We start from the raw sequence: 24,691 nt of genomic DNA, 5'->3' as shown, positions 1-24,691 counted from the left end.
TCGCCAGCAACTTTGATGTGTGTTGCTTGAATTTCCAGCATCTGCAGAATTCCTCATGTTTCCATGGGTTTAAGCCCATTTATGACATTGAGAGCTACTTACAGAAGAATGACCAACCAGGTCACAAAGTCAAAACCACAAAACATCACTCAAGACAAATACTGCCCTACTAACATCCAGATGGAGATCATCTCTGATGTATAAAAATCATCATGTTGCCATTCCTACACATTTAAGTTTCCCCAGTCTATTCAACAAATAATCTTGGTCTAGATCTTGTCAGAGCCACAAGCTGGATATTTCGAGGTCAGTTGAGAACTGTAGCTTGTGACATCGGGCATAACTGAGTCAGTGAGTAGGTACAAATAATGAAGTAGATATTTATTATAGAAATTGTTTTATTATTACATGTACAAAATACAATGCAAGCCTTGACTTCCATACTACTCATATAGATCAGATCACTATACAGTGCATTGAGGTAAAACAAGACTTTGGATGAGCTTGAGGCTCAGTTGGAAATTGGCAAGTATGATGTTGTGGGAATAACAGACATGACTGCAACAGGACCAGGACTGGGAAATGAATATTCAGGGATATACATCCTATCGAAAGGACAGATAGGTTGGCAGAGGGGGTGGGGTGGCTCTGTTGGTGAGGAATGAAATTCAGTCACTTGCGAGGGGAGACATGGAATCAGGAGATGTACAGTCAGTATGGATAGAACTGAGAAACTGTAAGGGCAAAAAGACCCTTATGGGAGTTATCTACAGGCCCCCAAACAGTAGCCTGGATATAGGGTGCAAGTTAAATCAAGAGTTAAAATTGGCAAGTCGCAAAGGTAATTCTACAGTTATGGGGGATTTCAACATGCAGGTAGACTGGGAAAATCAGGTTGGTACTGGACCCCAAGAAAGGGAGTTTGTGGAATGCCTCAGAGATTGATTCTTAGAGCAGCTTGTATTACAGCCTACCAGGGAGAAGGCAATTCTGGAGTTAGTGTTGTGTAATGAGCCAGATTTGATAAGGGAACTCGAGGTAAAGGAGCCATTAGGAGGTAGTGACCATAAAATGATAAGTTTTAATCTACAATTTGAGAGGGAGAAGGGAAGATCAGAGTGTCAGTATTACAGTTGAACAAAGGGGACTATGGACCCATGGAGGGAGGAGTTGGCCAAAATTGACTGGAAAGATACCTAGCAGGAATGACAGTGGAACAGCAATGGCAGGTATTTCTGGGAATAATACAGAAGGTGCAGGATCAGTTCATTCCAAAGAGGAAGAAAGATCCTAAAGGGAGTAAGGGGCGACCGTGGATGACAAGGAAACTCAAGGACAGTATAAAAATAAGAGAGAGGAAGTATAACATAGCAAGGATGAGCAGGAAGCCAGAGGATCGGGAGACTTTTAAGGAGCAACAAAAGAAAACTAAAAAGGCAATACGAGGGGAAAAGATGAGGTACGAAGGTAAGCTAGCCAAGAATATAAAGGAGGATAGTAAAAGCTTCTTTAGGTACGTGAAGAAGAAAAAATTAGTTAAGACCAAAGTTGGGCCCTTAGAGACAGAAAAGGGGTGAAATTATTATGGGGAACAAGGAAATGGCAGACGAGCTGAACAGGTACTTTGGACCTCTCTTCACTAGGGAAGACACGAACAATCTCCCAGATGTAATAGTGGCCAGAGGACCTAGGGTTAACACAGGAACTGAAGGAAATTCGCATCAGGCAGAAAATGGTGTTGGGTAAACTGATGGGACTGAAGGCTGATAAATCCCCAGGGCCTGATGGTCTGCATCCCAGGGTACTTAAGGAGGTGGCTCTAGAACTCGTGGACACATTGGTAATCATTTTCCAATGTTCTATAGATTCAGGATCAGTTCCCACGGATTGGAGGGTAGCTAATGTTATCCCACTTTTTTAAGAAAGGAGGGAAAGAGAAAACAGGCAATTATAGACCAGTTAGTCTGACATCAGTGGTGGGGAAGATGCTGGAATCAATTATAAAAGATGAAATAGCAGCATATTTGGATAGCAGCGGCAGGATAAGTCCGAGTCAGCATGGATTTACAAAGGGGAAATCATGCTTGGCTAAACTTCTGGAATTTTTTGAGAATGTAACTATGAAAATGGACATGGGAAAGCCAGTGGATGTAGTGTACCTGGACTTTCAGAAAGCCTTTGATAAGGTCCCACATAGGCGGTTAGTGGGCAAAATCACAGCAAATGGTATTGGGGGTAGGGTACTAACACGGATAGAAAACTGGTTGGCAGACAGGAAACAAAGAGTAGGGATTAATGGGTCCTTTTCAGAATGGCAGGCAGTGACTAGTGGGGTGCCGCGAGGCTCGGTGCTGAGACCGCAGCTATTTACAATATACATTAATGATTTAGAAGAAGGGATTAAAAATAACATTGGCAAATTTGCAGATGACACAAAGTTGGGTGGCAGTGTGAAATGTGAGGAGGATGTTATAAAAATGCAGGGTGACGTGGACAGGTTGGGTGAGTGGGCAGATGCAGTTTAATGTGGATAAATGTGAGGTTATCCACTTTGGTGGCAAGAACAGGAAGGCAGATTACTATCTGAATGGTGTCAAGTTAGGAAAAGGGGAAGTACAACCAGATCTAGATGTCCTTATTCATCAGTCACTGAAAGTAAGCATGCAGGTACAGCAGGCAGTGAAGAAAGCTAATGCCATGTTGGCCTTGATAACAAGGGGAATTGAGTATAGGAGCAAAGAGGTCCTTCTGCAGTTGTACAGGGCCTTGATGAGACCACACCTGGAGTATCGTGTGCAGTTTTGGTCTCCAAATTTGAGGAATGACATTCTAGCTATTGAGGGAGTGCAGCGTAGGTTCACGAGGTTAATTCCCGGGATGGCGGGACTGTCATATGTTGAAAGATTGGAGCGACTGGGCTTGTATACACTGGAATTTAGAAGGATGAGGGGGGATCTGATTGAAACATATCAGATTATTAAGGGATTGGACACGCTAGAGGCAGGAAACATGTTCCCAATGTTGTGGGAGTCCAGAACCAGAGGCCACAGTTTAGGAATAAGGGGTAGACCATTTAGAACGGAGTTGAAGAGAAACTTTTTCACACAGAGGGTTGTGGTTCTGTGGAATGCTCTGCCTCAGAAGGCAGTGGAGGCCAATTCTCTGGATTCTCTCAAGAAAGAGTTAGATAGAGCTCTTAAAGATAGCAGAGTCAAGGGATATGGAGAGAAGGCAAGAAAAGGGTACTGATTGTGGATGATCAGCCATGATCGCAGTGAATGGCGGTGCTGGCTCACAGGGCTGAATGGCCTACTCCCGCACCTATTGTCTATTGTCATAAGACAATACCAATGCAGAATAAAGTTTCAAAGCTACAGAGAAAATCCAATGCAGGTAAACAATATGGTGCAACATCATAATGAGTTAAATTATGAGGTCAAGAGTCCGTCTTATTGTACAAGAGGACAATTTTAAGAATCTGATAACAGTGCAATAGCTGTCCTTGAGTTTGATGGTACATGCTTTCAGGTTTTGTATTTTCTGCCCAATAGAAAGGGAGAGTGTGGGCACGTGGCCAAGTGGTTAAGGCATTGTACTAGCGACCTGAAGGTCGTGAGTTCAAACCCCAGCCAAGGCAGCGTGTTGTGTCCTTGAGCAAGGCACTTAATCACACATTGCTCTGCGATGACACTGGTGCCAAGCTGTATGGATCCTAATGCCCTTCCCTTGGACAACATTGGTGTCATGGAGAGGGGAGACTTGCAGCATGGGCAACTGCTGGTCTTCCATACAACCTTGCCCAGGCCTGCACCCTGGAGAGTAAAGACTTTCCAGGCACAGATCCATGGTCTCGCAAGACTAACGGATGCCTTAAAGAGAGGGAGAAGACAGAACATCCAGGGTGGATGGCGTCTTTGATTGGCTGCTTTACTGAGGCAGAGAGGAGGACAGTTGCAAGAAAATGTTTGTGAACCGTTCGCAGTGACCTGGCTTTCTGCATTAAATACTCATAAAATGTGGTTTGATATTCATCCAAGCCTCAATAATAGACAATCTGTCTAAATTAATAAATTGTTTAATCATTCACAGTCCAGGCTGGGAAAAATATGCATTTAATAACAGGTATAACATCCTTTAGCAGCAATAACCTCCACCAAACGTCTCCTGTTAGACTTGCACAATGGCAAGAAAGAATTTTAGACCATTCCTCCACACAAAACTGGTGTAATCTGTCAATATTTCTGGGATGTCTTGCATAAACAGGTCATGCGACAGCATCTCAATTGGATTACAGTCTGGACTGACTTGGCCATTCCAAAACATGAATTTTCTTCTTTTTACCATTCTGTTGTTGATTTAGTCTTGTGTTTCAGATCATTGTCCTGCTACATCTTTTAAGCTTCAGCTAATGCATTCATTCGCCTGTAAAAGATTTCGATACAATTTTAAATTCATTGTTCCCTCAATGATTGCAAGCTAGCCAGGCTCTGAGGCAGCAAAGCAGCCCCAAACCATGATGCTCCTTCCACCATGCTTCACAGTTGGGATGAGGTTTTGGTGTTGGGGTGTAGTGCCCTTTTCCTCCAAACATAGCCGTTTGCATTTCTGTCAAAAAGTTCAACTTTTGTCTCATCTGTCCACAGAACATTGCCGCAGAAGCATTGTGGAACATCCAAGTGGTCTTTTGCAATCTTGAGACATGCAGCAGTTTTATTTTTTTTTTTTTTTTGAGGGCAGTGGTTTCCTCCATGGTGTCCTTCCATGAATACCATTCTTGTTCAGTGCATTTCTTATAGTGGACAAAAGAACAAAGACTTTAGCAAGTTCTAGAGTTATCTGAAGTTCTTTTGCTATTACCCTTGGGTTCTTTTTCACCTCCTTCAGCATTGCACATGGTGCTCTTGGTGTGATCTTTGCAGGATGCCCACTCCTAGGGAGAGTAGCAACAGTACCCAGTTTCCTCCATTTGTAGACAATTTCTCTTACTGTGGACTGATGAGCACTCAGGTCTCCAGAAATACTTTTGTAGCCTTTTCCAGCTTCGTGCATCTTTACACTTTTTCTTCTAAGGTCCTCTGAAAGTTGTTTTAATTGAGGCATGATGTACATAAACAGGCCTGTCTTGAGAAGAGCAGGCAGAGTCAGTAACTTAACTTCATCTGTCTTTTTATAGGGCAGGGCACCTCTACAACCCACACTTCCAATCTCCTCTCATTGATTGGAAAAACCAACTCCAAACAGCTTTTGTAGAAAGCATTACCCAGAGGTTCACATACTTTTTTTTAAAAAAACTTAGACTGTGATTGTTTAAATGGTGCACTCAGTATTGACTAGAAATACAATTCTTTGTGTGTTATTAGTTTAGGCATATTATCCATTATTGTGAATTAGATGAAGATCAGACTACATTTTATGAGTATTAGAGAAAATCAGGTAATCGCAAAGGATTCACAAACATTTTCTTGCAACTGTATAGACAGGGTCCATGGAGCGAAGGCTGGTTTCCACAACATACTGAGCTGTGTCTACAACTCTGAAATTTCTTGCAGTCAATGGCAGAGCAGTTGTTCTGCTTTATATGATGCATCAGTAAAAATTTTTTAACGGTCAACAAGGATATGCCATAAGCATCTTGAGAAAATAAAGGTGTTTGTGAGCTTTCTTGGCTGTGGCATCTATGTGGTTGGATCAGGTCAAGCTATTGATGATATTTGTTCCTGGGAAACTGAAGCTCTTAACCTCAACACCACTGATGTAGACAAGAGCATGTGCACCAGCCCCGCTTCATGAAGTAAATGACCAGCCCCTTTGTTTTGCTGACATTGAAGGAAAGGTTGCTGTCATGACACTCGCTGCTTCCTGTACTCCAACTCATCATTATTTGAAACACAGCCCACTTCTACAGCATCACCTGCAAACTTGTAGATGGAGTTCAACTAGAATCCGGACACGCAGTCATGAATGTACAGACAGTAAAGGGCCGAGGACACAACCACTTAAAGCACTAATGCTTAGAATAATCATGATACAAGTGCTGCTGCTTATTTTTACTGATGACAGTTTGTTGGTCTAGAAGTCAAGGATATAGTTGCAGAGGGTGGCATTGAATCCCAGCATCCAGAGGTTGCTTGAAATTAATAGCATTGAAGTGGAGTTGTAGTCAATGAACTATAGTCTAATGTAGCTGTCTTTACTGTCCAGATGCTCCATGGATAAGTGTAGGGCCACTGGACAGTTGTCATTTAGGCACGCTATCTTGTTTTCCTTAGGTACCAGGATGAACATAGTTTTCTTGAAGCAGGAAGAGGTTAAATATGTCTGCAAATACTCACATCAGCTGATTTACTCAGGATCTAAGAATATGGCCAAGACAAATGCTTTCTATGGGTTCAATGTCCAGAAAATTAATCTTGCATCTGCAATGGTGACTGTGGTTTAGGTGCATTGGAGGCTCTGGGTGGTGACATATCTGTACCCTTCTGCTCAAAACATGCATTGAATACATTAAGCTCATTAGGAAGGTATGCGTTGTTGTTGACAATCTGCCTGACTTTGTTTTGTAGCCCATTACAGCATGCAAGTCTTGCCAAAACTAATGGCTGGTCTCAGACTTGATTTTGGACTAGTACTGTCTCTTAGCATCTCTGCTAACTTTACAAAGGTTGTATTTCAATTTCTTATAAATGTCAAGGTCACCTGATTTGAATGCTGCAGGCCTAGACTTCATTAGGGAGTGGATCTCCTACTTTATCCATGGTTTCCATTTTGGAAACACCCAGAGTTGTCCTCTTTGGCACACTTACTAATGAAGTCCATAAAGTGACATGCTCATCGAGGCTGGCAGCTGAGTCTTTGAATGTGGACTGGTATACTGACTCAAAGCTCATGTGCAGAAGCTCATATGTATCCTTAGCCCAGCATTGTATGACTTCATGTTCTACATCCTCCAGTTTCAGCTTCTGTTTGCATGCAGGAAATTGGCATGCAGCCTGGTAGTCAGATTTACTAAAGTGTGGATGGGAAGTGGCTTGGTAAGCATCCTTAATGATTGTATAGAATAGTGGAGGATGCTGAGCCACTATTGGGACAAGAGAATTGCTGGTAGTAGTACTTTGGTAACACACATTCGAAGTTGGCCTGGTTGAAGTCAATGGCAATGATGAAAATGTCCTCTGGTAATCCCGTTTCAAGGCTGCTAAGCACAGAGTATAATTCATTGAGTACAGACTTTGTCTTCATTTCTGAGGTGGGATGGAGACTGCTGTCAGGATTGCTGAAGTGAACTCTCGTGGCAGGTAGTGTGGACAACACTTCACCATTAGATAATCCAGAATGGGTTTGAAATAATTAGGGATAACTGAATGCAAAGTTCAGTCTCCTTGATACTTTCCACCCAAGTCATGAACAACCTATTGAACTAGACCAAAGAACAAATTCCAAAAACTTTAATACATATATTTCCAGCATATGCAGTCTTTTTTTAATTTCCAAAAGTCTTGTTGTATCCCATGCATTTCTTTCCTGAAGAAATCCCTTTAATTATGCAGGCTTTTCCTTTAACTTGTATCATGAGCTATAATTTTTCATTTTTACTTGAGTGGATTCAAAATCACTGAAAGACAGTATCTTAGCCCATATGGCAATCCTACATGTTTCTTGCACCTGGGTGAGATGTGCCTGATCTGAACCAATCAGGAAAGTCCATCTGTCAGAGATCAAACTTAAACGGATACATGTCTGATGAGTCTTGAAGGAACCTTTCAAGCTCTCATGTTAACACCGACTTCCCAAAAATGGGTCAGGTGATTCCCTAGTTCTACTACAGTTGGTCGAGTTTAGACACTTTCCAAGTTAATTCAAATATGGCACTTACCGATCCATCTGCAGCACATTAATGAGGTGTTCCATAGCTTGACTACCAACTTCGAGCCGATATTTCTAAAAGAAATTTCAAGTGTACATATTTAAGATATAAAAGAATACAAAAAAATTCTTTTAATTATTGAATAAAGATTTTTAATTTTGTCCCTTCCCATGAACAAAATAATTTTGAATATCTCCATTCTTCTGCATTCTAACTAGGTCCGTGGCAAGTCTTAAATTGTTACAGGTAGCAACATAGATTAATGAAACAATTAAAAAAAACAAAGAAATCTTTTATATTCTTCTATGGCAAAGAAGAATTACATTAAACCTACTTACAACATTGAGAAAATCTGCAGATGCTGCAAATCAAAGTAATACATACAAAATGCTGCAGGAACTGATCAGACCAGGCAGCATCTATGGAATAGAGTAACAGCCAGCATTTCGGGCTGAAACCTGGATGAGACTCAAATTTCTCCAGCATTTTGTGTGTATTACTACTTACAACCTTGTCTTGGTTAGAATGGACCAATGTACACATTTCTAGCATGCATAATATAAAAATGCTGTAGCTCTGGTAGAAGTTCAAAAAGAATTTACAAAGACACAAGGACTGAAGGAGTATATTTATGAGGTAATCTTTAATAAAGCAGGACTGTCATCTCAAGAAAAAGATAGAATGCAGAAGAATGGAGATATTCAAAATTATGGACAGGTGCAGTACAGATGTACAGAACTAAACATATTATACCAATAATCATAAATACACTAATAAATCCTAGAAGTTCCTGGAATGATGGGAGTGTTAACAAAGTTGGGAAAATAGACTCAAGGGAAAGTTGGATGAGCACATGAGATTGGGGTAGAAGAACTTGCCAATGGTGCAGGGAGAGGACAGCGAGTTGGAAGCAGAATGAAGTGTGGAAGCAAGATCCTGGTGAGCTAAATTGCTTGTAGAGTTTTGCAGAATTGGCCACCCTGGTAAAACGGCGGTTAGCGAAAAGCTATGACAGCTCAGGGCAGAGTTTAGATTTCAATCCCAGCATGCTCTGAAAGGAGTGTCTGTACATCCTCCCTATGGAACGTGTGGGTTTTCTCTGGGTACTCCGGTTTCCTCCCAGAGTCCAAAAATGTATCGGGTAGGTCAATTGGTTAGTCTAAATTGTCCCATGACTAGGTTCAGGTTAAATCAGGGTTGTTGAAGGTTGTTGGGGTGGCATGGCTCAAAGGGCCAAAAGGACTTATTCCACACAGCATCTCTAAATAAATAAATTCCATTATGATTAAACTACAATTTCCGTCTTCCTTTTACTCCAAATTTTGAAACAGTCAAGATCATACCTTTGACAGTGACTTGAGTGCTCTCACAGCATCTCTACGATCATCCAGCAGTGTAGAAGAAGCTACTCTGTCACATAGCTTCTGAACCTGTTCAAGAAGATAAAACAGTTAACTACTGAATGCAGAGCACAGTCCAGATAACAACTGCAAAATAACATTGAAGGATCAAATTCAAATTTTTACTCTGATTTTCAGAAGGCGTTTGACAAGTGCTGCATATGAGACTGCTAAACAAGATTAGAGCCCATGGTATTACAGAAAAGATCCAAGCATGGATAGGAGATTGGCTGACTGGCAGGAGGCAAAGGGTGAATTAAATAGGCCTTTGCTGATTGGCTGCTGATGACTACAGGCATTCTGCAGGGGTTGGACCACTTCTTTTCATGTTAAATGTCAATGATTTGGATGATGGAATTGATGGTTTCATGGTGAAGTTTGCTGGCAGTACAAAGATAAGTGGAGGGGCAGGTAATGTTGAGGAAGCAGGGAGTCTACAGATGAACTTGGACAGAATAGGAGAATGGGCAAAGAAGTGGCAGATGAATATACTGTAGGGAAGTGTATGGTCATGCACTTTGGTAAAAAGAGTAAAGGCGTAGAGTATTTTCTAAATGGGAAGAAAATTCAGAAATCAAAGGTGCAAGGGACTTGGTAATCCTCATGCAGGATTCCTTCCTTGCAGGTTGAGTCAGTAGTGAGGCAAATGCAATGTTAGCATTCATTTCAAAAGAACTAGAATGTAAAAACAAGGATGTAATGCTGAGGTTTTATAAGACATTGGTCAAACCACACTTGAGGTACTGTGAGTTTGGACCCTTAACCTAAGAAACATGTGCTAACATTGGAGAGGGTCCAGTGGAGATTCACGAGAATGATTCCAGGAATGAAAGGGTTAATATATGAGGAGTGTTTGATGGCTCTGGGCCTGTACTCTCTCGAGTTTAGAAGAATGAATGGGGATCTCAATGAAACCTATGGAATACTGAAAGGTCTGGGTAGAGTGGATGTAGACATGATGATTCCTAGTGGGGAAGTCTTGGACAAGAGGGCATAGCATCAGAAGAGATTAAAGTCTCTTTGGAACAGAGTTGTGGAATAATTTCTTTAGCCAGAGAATGGCGAATTCATGGAATTCATTGCCACAGGCGGCTGTGGAGGCAGAATCATTGGGAATACTTAAAGCGGAGGTTAATAGGTTCTTGATTAGTAGGATGCCAAGGATTACAGGGAAAAGACAGGAGAATGAATGGGGTTGAGAGGGATAGTAAACCAGCCATGAAATGGTGGAGCAGGCTTAATGGACCAACTGGCCTAATTCTGCTCCCATGTCTTTATGGGCTTATGGTAAAATCATATTTTTTTTAATCTGTCAACCTATAAGCAATAAATTTGTATAAGCAATTAATGCACTTCATAAAACTAGGGCTCAAAGTTTGATAATGGCTCAAAGACCAAAAGTGCCATAATAACTAAAAGAAGAAACACCTGAAATCTACAAGAAAATGCTGAATTAGTATGAATTGATATTTAAAAGTGGACACAAATAAGCAAAGTACTCAACACAGCTGAGAAGTCTGTTGACTATGCTGTCACATTGTACAAGTTAGCATATTGAAATAGATTCAAGCTGAATGTTCACTTTAAATGGAACAGAAAATTATTTTGGTCACTTGCACAATGTATACCTTCAGTCAAATATACTCAGCTTTGTCAATTGTTTCAATGTACATAAGCAGATTTGCAAATGTCTAACTAATGCTAGAAGCTGTAGAATTAATTCACATTCACAATGCAATTGAGTAAATGTTATCTACAATATTTAACAAAGTCTTAACAAACTTTTAACAAGTTCTAAAAAAAGTTAAAACCTTTTTTGGTTTACAATAACCAATTGTTGACCAGTATTGTGAACAAAAATGGCAAAAAAGACATAAAATGCTGTTTGTTGCATCTAGCCAAATGTAGAATGTGGGTGAGGTACTGCACACCCTAATCAAATGCCTGCACTATTTAATGATTTGGACACAGCAATCATTGGACTGCATGGTCCAAAGGGCAGGCTTTGGGGAGTAAGGAGACTTCAGTGAGATACGACAACAGTGAGCCAGATTAACAGAAGATAGAAAAAAATAGAAAACAGCACAATACAGGCCCTTCAGTCCACAGAGTTGTGCCAAACACGTCTCTACCTTAGAAATTACTAGGCTTTCCCATAGCCCTCTATTTTTATAAGCTCCAAGTACCTATCCAAAAGTCTCTTAAGACCATATCGTATCCGCCTCCACCACCGTTGCCGGCAGCCCATTCCACGCACTCACCACTCTCTGCGTAAAAAAAACTTACCCCTGACATCTCCTCTGTACCTACTCCCCAGCACCTTAAATCTGTGTCCTCTTGTGGCAACTATTTCAGCCCTAGGAAAAAGCCTCCGACTATCCACACGATCAATGCCTCTCATCATCTTATACACCTCTATCAGGTCACCTCTCATCCTCCGTCACTCCAAGGAGAAAAGGCCGAGTTGACTCAACCTGTTTTCATAAGGCATGCTCCCCAATCCAGGCAACATCCTTGTAAATCTCCTCTGCACCCTTTCTATGGCTTCCACATCCTTCCTGTAGTGAGGCAACCAGAACTGAGCACAGTACTCCAAGTGGGGTCTGACCAGGGTCCTATACAGCTGCAACATTACCTCTCGGCTCCTAAATTCAATTCCACGATTTGTGAAGGTCGATACACCGTATGCCTTCTTAACCACAGAGTCAACTTGTGCAGCTGCTTTGAGTGTCCTATGGACTCGGACCCCAAGATCTACCTAATCCTCCACAATGCCAAGGGTCTTACCATTAATGCTGGATACTGCCATCATATTTGACCTACCAAAATGAATCACCTCACACTTATCTGGGTTGAACTCCATCTGCCACTTCTCAGCCCATTTTTGCATCCTATCAATGTCCCGCTGTAACCTTTGACAGCCCTCCACGCTATCCACAACACCTCCAACCTTTGCGTCATCAGCAAACTTACTAACTCATCCCTCCACTTCCTCATCCAGGTCATTTATAAAAATCACGAAGAGTAAGGGTCCCAGAACAGATCCCTGAGGCACACCACTGGTCACTGACCTCCATGCAGAATGCGACCCGTCTCCAACCACTCTCTGCCTTCTGTGGACAAGCCAGTTCTGGATCCACAAAGCAATATCCCCTTGGATCCCATGCCTCCTTACTTTCTCAATGAGCCTTGCATGGGGTACCTTATCAAATGCCTTGCTGAAATCCATATACACTACATCTACTGCCCTTCCTTCATCAATGTGTTTAGTCACATCCTCAAAAAATTCAATCAGGCTCGTAAGGCACGACCTGCCCTTGACAAAGCCATGTTGACTATTCCAAATCATGTTATACCTCTCCAAATGTTCATAAATCCTGCCTCTCAGGATCTTCTCCATCAACTTACCAACCACTGAAGTAAGACTCACTGGTCTATAATTTCCTGGGCTATCTCTACTCCATTTCTTGAACAAAGGAACAACATCCACAACCCTCCAATCCTCCGGAACCTCTCCTGTCCCTATTGATGATTCAAAGATCATCTCCAAAGGCTCAGCAATCTCCTCCCTCACCTCCCACAGTAGCCTGGGGTACATCTCATCTGGTCCCGGCGACTTATCCCCAGAAACTTGATGCTTTCCAAAAGCTCCAGCACATCCTCTTCCTTAATATCTACATGCTCAAACTTTTCAGTCTGCTGCAAGTCAGCACTACAATCACCAAGATCCTTTTCCATAGTGAATACTGAATGAAAGTATTCATTAAGTACCTCTGCTATTTCCTCCGGTTCCATACACACTTTCCCACTGTTGTGTACATACATCTACTGATGCTTCTGGACACATCTTCAGTGATGTTCCTGGAATCATCGGATGTTTCGGGTCTTTCAACATCATACAACCTCCTCCAGGTGACCCAGCCGGGGCTGATCAGACCCCAGCTTGTGTCCAGATGGCTAGCTACTTATGACTCCATGGCTCCCCTCTTTTGAGCCACAGCCTTCTTGAGGCCCTCTCTGTCGCATCGGTGGTACTATGGATGGCTCTCCTCTTCCTCTATGCCCAAATTGCTGAAGGGTCTAACTAAGGAACGGGCTGGGAATCCCCTACAACCAACCTCCACTGGGACACACCTCGCTCTCCATCCAGCCTGCTGACAGTTGCTGACTAGTCCTGCGTACTTGGAGAGCTTCCTTTCAAAGGCCTCTTCCAAGCGATCTTCCCATGAGACTGTCAGCTCCAGCAGCACCACTTGCTTAGTAGACTCAGACACTAGGACAATGTCTGGTCGCAGGGTGGTGGCTGCGATATGATTGGGGAACTTCAGCTGCCGTTTGAGGTCCACCAACAGCTGCCAGTCCCTTGCAGAGGTCAGGATGCCTGCAGATGTTCTTTTGGCAGGTTTTGGCTGCTCCCCAGCTCTGACAAAGGCAATGATCTGCATGGAGGGTCGGGACCACTTCACCCATTCAACTCCTGCGCTGATGGCTTCAGCGATGGTCTTCAGGATCTGATCATGCCTCCACCTGTACCATCCCTCATCAAGTGCCCTTGCGCAGCCGCTGAGGATGTGCTCCAGGGTTCCTCGCTTGGAGCACAGTGGGCACACAGATGACTCTGCCTTGCCCCATGTGTGCAGGTTTGATGGGCTTGGAAGCACATCATACACTGCCTGGATGAGAAATTGGATGCAGTGTGGTTCGGCTTTCCAAAGATCAGCCCAGGTCACTTTCCTCTCAACTGCATTCTCCCATCTTGTCCAAGCTCCCTGTTGCTTCATTCCCACTGCCTTGCAGGCTCTCGTCTCCTCCACTACTGCTTTCACCACTTCCTGAACTAGACAACGCCTTTCCTTCCCTCTGGTGTCCACTTGGGGAGTTGGAAAGGATCCTAGCCCAGCTCAGCCTCGTGTGACCACTCCCACCAGCCTCCTGTGACGCAGCCTCGCCTCTGCTTCCTGAACAGCTTCCTCTGCCCTCCACTTCCTGCCAGTCCTCACTTGGATCCTTGCTCTAGCCACCTTCGGGTCACTTGAGTCCCTATACTGTAGCACTTCTCTGGCTCTTGTTACCTTGAATTCTTGCTCCAAGGATTTGAAGGGCAGTTGCAGTTTGTTATGGTGTCCATAGAGTGCGGCTGCTCAGGCTCTTTGGCAGTCCCAGCCATCTCCTGAGGTGGTTGCTAACCCTCGTCTCGAAGGTTTCGACTGTCGAGATCGGAACTGCACAGACGAGGAGGGGCCACAGGATTCTGGGAAGAATGCCATGCTGATACACCCAGGCTTTAAACTTCCCAGGTAGGCCAGATTTGTCCACAGATTTCAGCCAGCCATCCAACTCGGTACAGGTTGCCTGAATGGATGTCGTGTCCCTTAAAGAGTTGTCAAAAACTTCGCCTAAGCTCTTGACTGGCTTTTCTGTGATGGTTGGGATGGCTGTGCCTGCGATGCTGACCGGAACTTGTTCTCCACCTGCCCTTTCCTCAGCACCATCAATCTTGATTTGGCTGGTTTTCACACTTTTTAGGTCTTATTCTTTCACATCTTATCCTCTTGCTCTTAACATACTTGTAGAATGCCTTGGGGTTTTCCTTAATCCTGCTCACCAAGGCCTTCTCATGGACCCTTCTGGCTCTCCTAATTTCCTTGTTAAACTCCTTCCTGTTAGCCTTATAATCTTCTAGATCTCTAACATTACCTAGCTCTCGGAACCTTTTGTAAGCTTTTCTTTTCTTCTTGACTAGATTTATTATAGACTTTGTACACCACGGTTCCTGTACCCTACCATAACTTCCCTATCTCATTGGAACGTACCTATGCAGAACTCCACACAAATATCCCCTGAACATTTGCCACATTTCTTCTGTACTTTTCCCTGAGAACATCTGTTCCCAATTTAAGCTTCCAATTTCCTGCCTGATAGCCTCACAATTCCCCTTACTCCAATTAAACTCTTTTCTAACTTGTCTGTTCTTATCTCTCTCCAATGCTATTGTAAAGCAGATAGAATTATAATCACTATCTCCAAAATGCTCTTCCACTGAGGGATCTGGCACCTGACCAGGTTCATTTCCCAATACCAAATCAAGTACAGTCTCTCCTCTTGTAGGCTTACCTATGTATTGTGTCAAGAAACCTTCCTGAACACACCTAACAAACTCCACCCCAACTAAACTCCTCGTCCTAGGGAGATGCTAATCGATACTTGGGAAATTAAAATCTCCCACCACAACAACTCTGTTATAATTACACCTTCTCAGGATCTGTTTCCCTATCTGCTCCTCAATATCCCTGTTACTATTGGGCAGCCTATAAAAAACACCCAGTAAAGTTATTGACTCCTTCCTATTCCTAACCTCCACCCACAGAGACTCCATAGACAATCCCTCCATGACGTCCACCTTTTCTGCAGCCTTAACACCATCTCTGATCAACAGTGCCATGGCCCCACCTCTTTTGCCTCCCTCCCTATCCTTTCTGAAACATCTAAAACCCGGCTCTTGAAGGAACCATTCCTGCCCGAGCTATCTAAGTCTCTGTAACGGCCACCATATCATAGCTTCAAGTACTGATCCACACTCTAAAGCTCATCCGCTTTGTTCACAATACTCCCTGCGTTAAAATAGACACATCTCAAACCTTCAGTCTGAACACATCCCTTCTCTATACCTGCCTATCCTCCCTCACACAGTCTCCAAGCTTTCCCTATTTATAAGCCAACCGCCTCTTCCCCAGTCTCTTCAGTTCGGTTCCCAGCCCCCAGCAATTCTAGTTTAAACTCTCCCCAATAGCCTTAGCAAAACTCCCTGCCAGGATATTGGTCCCCCTGGGATTTAAGTGCAACCCGTCCTTTTTGTACAGGTCACACCTCCCCCAAAAGAGGTCCCAATGATCCAAAAATCTGAAACCCTGCCCCCTGCTCCAAACCCTCAGCCACGCATTTATCCTCCATCTTATTCTATTCCTATACAGGTGTCCCCTGCTTTTCGTGAGTTCGCTTTACGAAACCTCTCTGTTACGAAAGACCTACATTAGTACCCTGTTTTCGCTTTCAGAAGGTGTTTTCATTGTTACAAAAAAAAATTCAGCGCGTGATAAAAAGGCAGCGCGCCCGGAGCAGCCGCTCTCCCCCAGATTCGGAACTGCATTGCTTTAACACATTGCATTGAGCAGCCATTTGCAAGATAAGTTCTATGGTATCGGGAAAGCCTGAAAGAGCTTGTAAGGGTGTTACACTTATGGTAAGACATAATTAAGCATTTTGATCGTGGTGAATGAAGTAAGGACAACGTGAGTTTGGCTTGTGGAAGCTGACGAACATGATGTTGAAGGGGTTTTGGCATCCCATCACCAAGAACTAACAGATGAAGAGCTGATACAATTGGAAGAAAAAAGGATAACAATCGAAACCGAATGAGTAATGATAAAGTACGACTTTAATTTTGAAAGGGTACGTCGGTTTAGAAGATATTTGCAGGATGGTTTGAGTCCTTATTAAGGAACTGTGCGATAGAAAAATGCGCGGGACTCAACAGTCAAGCAAGCCTTCCACATCAGCCACAGCAGACGACGAACCTCGACCTTCGACATCGAGGCCGGCAGAGATAGAAGATGAGCTGCCTGCTCCAATGGAAACAGACGACGAGATAACACCCCAGTGTCCCACCACCCAGGCCACGGACAGATACCAATTCGCGGAGAATGCAATGGTAGCCGGGAGGCACACAGCACATCTTTAAGAAAAAAGCCGAAATAAATATGCTAATTAATTAGGTGCCGCCGACACGTAATTGTTGGCCCAGATCAGAGACGACGCAATCGGAAATCGGCACTGATCTGCGCCGACAATTACGTGTCAGGCGGCACCTAATTAATTAGCTTGTTTATTTCGGCTTTTTTCTTAAAGATGTGCTGTGTGCCTCCCGGCTCCCGGCTTCCCCTGCGTGCTTTGCAGCAATGTATTGCTCAGCGGCCCGGAGGGTGGGGGCCACTGCACCACCCAAACTCCGACTCAGCCTAACACACCATCATCAGTGTGCTCGGCGCTGTCCCAATTCCGGTAAGTGATACTACACTGTACATACATTATTTCTACTTTATACAGGCTGTGTATTTTTACGCGTTATTTGGTATGATTTGGCAGCTTCATAGCTTAAAGGTTACTGGAGAGAGTGCTCTTGCCAACAGCGCTTGCGTGAGATTTTCTGCTGACGGCGCTTGCGTGATATTTTCGCTACGGAGAACAGTTCAGTAATGATTGTGGAAAAGTATTTCTACTTTATATACACTGTATATATCATATCATTCCTGCTTTTACTATATGTTACTGTTATTTTAGGTTTTATATGTTATTTGGCGTGATTTGGTAGGTTATTTTTGGGTCTGCAAACGCTCACAGAATTTTCCCACATAAATAAATGGTAACTGCTTCTTCGCTTTACGACATTTCGGCTTACGAACCATTTCATAGGAACACTCTACCTTTGGATGGCAGGGGAAACCTGCACTCACTGTCGCGTGGCACAGGCAGTAATCCCGAGATTACTACCTTTGCGGTCCTGCTTCTCAACTTCCTTCTTAACTCCCTGTACTTTTTTTTTCAGGATCTCTTCCCTTTTCCTACCTATGTCATTGGTACTAATACGTACCACGACCTCTAGCTGTTCTCCCTCCCACTGCAGGATATCGTGGACGCGATCTGAAACATCCTGGACCCTGGTACCTGAGAGGCAAACTACCATCTAAGTTTCTTTCCTGTGTCCACAGAATCACCCGTCTGATCCCCTAACTATAGAATCCCCTACCACTACTGCCTTCCTCTTCCTTTACCCTTCTGAGCTACAGGGCCAGACTCTGTGCCAGAGGCACAGCCACTGTTGCTTCCCCCTATTAGGCTGTTCCCCCCCCCCCAACAGTACTCAAACAGGAGTACTTATTGTCAAGGGGTACAGCCACAGGGGTATTCTCTAGTACCTGACTCTTCCCCTTCCCTATCCTGACTGGTTACCCACTTGTCTGTCTCCCGTGGCCCCGGTGTGACCACCTGCCTATAACTCCTTTCTAACACCTCCTCGCTCTCCCTAACCAGACGAAGGTCATCGAACAACAACAAACAACAGGAATTCTGCAGATGCTGGAAATTCAAGCAACACACATAAAAGTTGCTGGTGAACGCAGCAGGCCAGGCAGCATCTCCAGGAAGAGGTGCAGTCGACGTTTCAAGCTGAGACCCTTCGTCAGGACATCAAGCTGTATTTCCAGTTCCCTAACTCAGTCCTTTAGGATCTGCAGCTCAACACACCAGGTGCAGATATGGCCGTCCGGGAGGCTGGGAGACTCCAGGACCTCTCACGTCTGAGCACAGAAAACCGGCCTCACACACATACTTCCTTTCCGCAATTAACACAATTAAACCTATCTCACCTCGTTACCACCTAAGCCCGTTGAGCTGAAGCCCTATCACTCGGCTACCTGCTGGATATGACAGTCTTCTTTTTAAACTTTTCCTGTTCTACTGGCTGACGTCACGCGCCTGCGCAGTCTTGCCTCTCTTTTACCCCGAGTATTAAAATGCCTTCACTCCGGAAATCCTTAGCCGTTCCACTCGCAGCCTTCTTGCTCTGAATCAAGAAGATCAAGATCTCCGAAGATTGGCAGTACAAACTCAATCCAAGCAGAGGTTTTGATATCAGAAGTCAGAATAATAAATTAGCAAGAGGGATGGAGCTGATTGGTGAACTTCCAGATGGATAAATAAAGCATCTGTTAGCAGAAGTATGAAAGGGCAGCTCACTCATGGGTTCCACATACCATGGCACTGTGGGAACCCCGGATCCCTTCTGTGTCCCAGACAATCAGATATGGGAAGTGTCACAAGCTATATCAACTTACATGAAGTTAAATGCCAGCTGCAGTTTTCGCTGTTCGTGTGAAGCTGAGGGTTACATAAATTATATATTTGTCTACATTGTAGTTTGATTGTGCAGGAAGGTATATGAAGTGAAGTGAACCACTAGGCAAAGGCAGGAGCCATAAACTCAAAGACTTTACCAACCAGTAAAAGGTATTCAACATTGGTGAAAAGGATATTTTCTATAGGGATCACAGCCAAAGTCAAGTGCACAGCAATTTGGGAGCAGACAAGTGTTTCTGCAGCCACAGGCATGATTAAGAATGGTATTTTGCCTCAATAGTTCCAGGAACAAGGAAATCAAATGGATGCGGGTCATTTTAAAGGTAAAGGGTAAATAGATGGTGAAATCATGTTATCTACAACACAAGCAGCAAGAGGAGTTGAGGTTCTGCAAGCAAAGTTTATGAAAAATGCAAGTGGTAATCTCTGAATTGCTTCCAGTTACATGTGGTAGTGAGTTCAGAAGGAGGAAGACAGAGTGACACTGGAGATAATGGCGAGAGGGATTGCTTACGATTTCTGAGGAATTGAAACAATTTCTGGAGCAGATGCAACCTCCACAAACCAGACAGGTTACACACCAGCTGGAAAACTGGTAATTTGGTTTATTACCACATGAACCAAGGTACCCTGAAAAACCTGTCTCACATACCAATCAATTCATTACAACAGTGCCTTGAGGTAGTACAAGGTAAGACAACACAAAATGCAGAAATAAACTGCTTCAATTACACAGAAAGTGCAGTGCAAATCGATGTTAACAAGGTACATTGTGAGGTCAACTGGATGGGACCAGTATCCTTGTGGTAGGCTTGCAGGAGTTGTTGGGAGAGTTTAAACTACCTTGGCAGAACAGAAACTGAGGTAGAATCAAAGGGGAGAGGAAAAAAAAACAAGGTGAAGGTACAAATTAGACTCAACTAAAGAGGTTCATAGAATGGCAGAAAAGGGCAAAGTAACCGAAGTACATTAGGAATGGGCAGGCGGGCTGGCTGGTGGCATAATGACATCAGCACCGGACCCGGAAGCGGAGGTTCCTGGGTTCGAAACCAGTCGGGTCCGCTCCCGAGTACACTTTCCATCCGTGCCGGGTTGAGTGTCGAGATCACAACTCGACCTCGTAAAGTAAAGGGAAAATACTGCAACAATGTATGTGAGGAGGGGTGCGCCACACAGTCTCTCTCTCTCGTTCAGCACCTTGTAAAAAGCCATGAAAAAGACATCATCACGGACGCACACACGCAGGCACACACCAAAATGAGAAAGGAATGGGCAGGCATGCACATGACCAGAGTCAGAGTAAAGAAAATTGATAAAATTAGAAATTCTATCCAAATACATGCAGCACTCATGACAAAACAAGTGGATTGATAGCATAAATAGAAATAGGTATAATCACGTATCCGTGGCAGTGAAGTGGCTGCAAGATGTTCAAGGCTAATATTCAGGGTAATTAACATTTTAAAATCATTATGAAACAGGAATAGCAAGGCAGCATAGCTCTATTAATAAAGGATGAAATTACTGCAATGGTGTAGAATGACACCGTCCCAAAAAGTCAACCTGCAGAAATTGGTTGTGTGGAAGAAAATACTAAGATTTTTAAAAAAGGTAGGGAAATGCACAGACCCCTTATCACTGGTTATATAGTAGGATAGACTATGATGCAAGGAATAATGAAGCTTGTGAGAAAGGTACTGCAATAATTATAGAAGACTTTCAACATATAGATTGATTTGCCCAAAATGGATAGCCTCATGGAGTATATTTTCAATAGTTTCCTGGAGCAAGACACAGAGGAACCAATCAAGGAGCTATTGCAAAATATAATAATAAATAACAAAACAATAATGATATAGTAAGGGATCATCAAGGACAGAATGATAATTTAAAATTCAGTTGAGTGTGAAAAACTTGGGTGTGAATAAAGGGAATTATGATGGTGTGAAATCATAATTGGATAAAGAGGACAGTTAAAATAGATTAAGGACATCAAGTCAGAGAATTAAGTAGATTTCATACTCTGAAGCATGCAACCACGATAGGTTCAATGGCAAGTGATGGCACAAAGGCTGGAGGTGTTGTGGATCGTGTGGAGGGCTGTCAGAGGTTATAACGGGACATTGATAGGTTGCAAAACCAGGCTGAGAAGTGGCAGATAGAGTTCAACTTTGATAAGTGTGAGGTGGTTCATTTTGGTAGGTCAAATATGACAGACCATATTATTAATGGTAAGACTCTTGGCAGCGTCGAGGATCAGAGGGATCTTGGGGTCCATGTCCATAGGACATTCAAAGCTGCTGCGTAGGTTGACTCTGTGGTTAAGAAAGCATACAGTGCATTGGTCTTCATCAATCGTGGGATTGAGTTTAGGAGCCGAGAGGTATATAGGACCCTGGTCAGACCCCACTTGGAGTACTTTGCTCAGTTCTGGTCGCCTCACTATAGGAAGGATGTGGAAACCATAGAAATGTTACAGAGGAGATTTACAAGCATGTTGCCTAGATTGGGGAGAATTCCTTATGAGAATAAGTTGAGTGAACTCGGCCTTTTTTCCTTGGAGCAACAGAGGATGACAGGTGACCTGATAGAGGTGTACATTATGATGACAGGCATTGATCATGTGGATAGTCAGAGGCTTTTTCCCCAGGACTGGAATGGCTAGCACAAGAGGGCACAGTTATAAGGTGCTTGGACGTAGGCACAGAGGAGATGTCAGGGGTAAGTTGTTTTTTTTTAAAAGATGCAGAGAGTGGCGAGTACGTGGAATGGGCTGCCAGCAACAGTGGGGGGAGGCGGATAGGATAGAGTCTTTTAAGAGACTCCTGGGCAAATAGAGACCTATGGGTTACCCTAGGCAATTTCTAAGATAAGGACATGTTTGGCACAGCTTTGTGGGCCAAAGGGCCTGTATTGTGCTGTAGGTTTTCCAAGTTCTATGTTTCTATCCTAACTAAGTGAGAATAAGGCGATATCAAACTGAAAAAGACTTGCAATATTGAAAAACACAGTGGCAGACCCACAAGACTAATAATCTTAGAAACCAGCAATGGATAAGTAAACAAAAATAGCAGGTGGTAGACAGTGAGAGTAAAACAGAAAGTGTCAGATCTATAGATATATAGAGGGAGAGCAACTAGACAAAACTTGAAAATTAATAAATGGAAATAGAAGTGGCAGAGATTCAAAATTATTACTTTGATTGGTCTTCACGAATCGAGACAACTGAATTCATCACAAAGATAAAAGTTAATCAATAGGCTAGAGGGAGAGAGGAAGTTAAAACCTCTCTGCCACTTAAGAAAAAGTACAATGCCAACTAATGCGAACCAACCATTATAAAGTAAATAATGGCCAGACACTCAGAAATTCATATGACAATCAAGCAGTCAACATAGTTATATGAGGGGGAAATTATGTTGATAAATTTGCTGGAGCACAGAACAACACAGAAATGGATATTGTCAGCCCATCTTGTCCATGCTGACCATAATGCCAATCTACCCTAATCCCATTTGGCCACACCTTCCTATCCCAGTACCTGTTCAAATGCCTTTTCAACACAATATTTACCTCCATCATCTCTCTGGCAGCACCTACTAGATATTCACCACTCTGTGTGTGACAATCTTACCCCTCGGATCTCCTCTAAATTTCCCCCACTTAATTTAACCCATTGCTCTCGAGTTCTTGAGCACAGGTTGACCACTAATCCGACCACCTGTAATCCTTCATACAGGTTGACCACTAATCCGACCACCTGTAATCCAGTTCCTTCAATAATCCGGCACTGTTTATGCTCAATATGATCCTTCTGTAATTCGGCATTTTCACTAACCCAGCACTCCTCAGGTCCCAATGGTGCTGGATTAGTGAAACATAGAAAATAGGTGCAGGAATAGGCCATTCGGCCCTTCGAGCCTGCACCGCCATTCAGTATGATCATGGCTGATCACCCAACTCCGACCCCTGTACCTGCCTTCTCTCCATATCCCCTGATCCCTTTAGCCACAAGGGCCATATCTAATTCCCCCTTAAATATAGCCAATGAACTGGCCTCAACTGTTTCCTGTGGCAGAGAATTCCACAGATTCACCACTCTCTGTGTGAAGAAGTCTTCCTCATCTCGGTCCTAAAAGGCTTCCCCTTTATCCTTAAACTGTGACTCCTCGTTCCGGACTTCTCCAACATCGGGAACAATCTTCCTGCATCTAGCCTGTCTAATCCCTTTAGAATTTTATACATTTCAATAAGATCCCCCCTCAATCTTCTAAATTCCAGCAAGTATAAGCCTAGGCGATCCAGTCTTTCATCATATGAAAGTCCTGCCATCGCAGGAATCAATCTGGAGAACCTTCTTTGTACTCCCTCTGTGGCAAGAAATGTCTTTCCTCAGATTAGGTGACCAAAACTGCACACAATACTCCAGGTGTGGTCTCACCAAGGCTTTGTACAACTGCAGTAGTACCTCCCTGCTCCTGTACTCCAATCCTCTTGCTATAAATGCCAGCATACCATTTGCCTTTTTCACCGCCTGCTGTACCTGCATGCCCACTTTCAATGACTGGTGTATAATGACACCCGGGTCTCGTTGCACCTCCCCTTTTCCTAATCGGCCACCATCCAGATAATAATCTGTTTTCCTGTTCTTGCCACCAAAGTGGATAACCTCACATTTATCCACATTAAATTGCATCTGCCATGAATTTGCCCACTCACCTAACCTATCCAAGTCCCCCTGCATCCTCTTAGCATCCTCCTCACAGCTAACACTGCCGCCCAGCTTCGTGTCATCCACAAACTTGGAGATGCTGCATTTAATTCCCTCGTCTAAGTCATTAATATATATTGTAAACAACTGGGGTCCCAGCACTGAGCCTTGCGGTACCCCGCTAGTCACTGCCTGCCATTCTGAAAAAGTCCCATTTATTCCCACTCTTTGCTTCCTGTCTGCTAACCAATTCTCTATCCACATCAATACCATACCCCCAATACCGTGCGCTTTAAGTTTGCACACTAATCTCCTGTGTGGGACCTTGTCAAAAGCCTTTTGAAAATCCAAATATACCATATCCACTGGTTCGCCCCATCCACTCTACTAGTTACATCCTCAAAAAATTCTATAAGATTCGTCAGACAGGATTTTCCTTTCACAAATCCATGCAGACTTTGTCCGATGATTTCACCGCTTTCCAAATGTGCTGTTATCACATCTTTGACAACTGACTCTAGCATTTTCCCCATCACTGATGTCAGGCTAACCGGTCTATAATTCCCCGGTTTCTCTCTCACTCCTTTTTTAAAATGCGTGGTTACATTAGCCACCCTCCAATCCTCAGGAACTAATCCAGAATCTAAAGAGTTTTGAAAAATTATCACTAATGCATCCACTATTTCTTGGGCTACTTCCTTAAGCACTCTGGGATGCAGACCATCTGGCTCTGGGGATTTATCTGCCTTTAATTCCTTCAATTTACCTAACACCACTTCCCTACTAACATATATTTCCCTCAGT

The 24,691-nt window shown here is 43.4% G+C and overlaps 1 protein-coding gene across 5 annotated transcripts in view; it reads right to left on the bottom strand.

The window, feature by feature from the left end:
- Positions 1 to 24,691, bottom strand: part of uso1 (USO1 vesicle transport factor) — a 141,650-nt gene that overhangs the window by 108,889 nt on the left and 8,070 nt on the right. For all 5 annotated transcript variants that reach the window (XM_063046950.1, XM_063046949.1, XM_063046952.1 and 2 more), the window contains exons 2-3: positions 9,208 to 9,294; positions 7,874 to 7,938 (exon numbers count right to left, since the gene is read on the bottom strand). In XM_063046950.1, the coding sequence (XP_062903020.1) occupies positions 7,874 to 7,938; positions 9,208 to 9,294 (152 nt within the window). The remainder of the gene's footprint in view (positions 1 to 7,873; positions 7,939 to 9,207; positions 9,295 to 24,691) is intronic.

The sequence above is a fragment of the Mobula hypostoma genome, chromosome 4, assembly GCF_963921235.1.
Source record: "Mobula hypostoma chromosome 4, sMobHyp1.1, whole genome shotgun sequence".
Lineage (NCBI taxonomy): Eukaryota > Metazoa > Chordata > Chondrichthyes > Myliobatiformes > Myliobatidae > Mobula > Mobula hypostoma.
The sequence above is the reverse complement of the archived record's forward strand: the minus strand, read 5'-3'. Positions and strand labels throughout refer to the sequence as shown.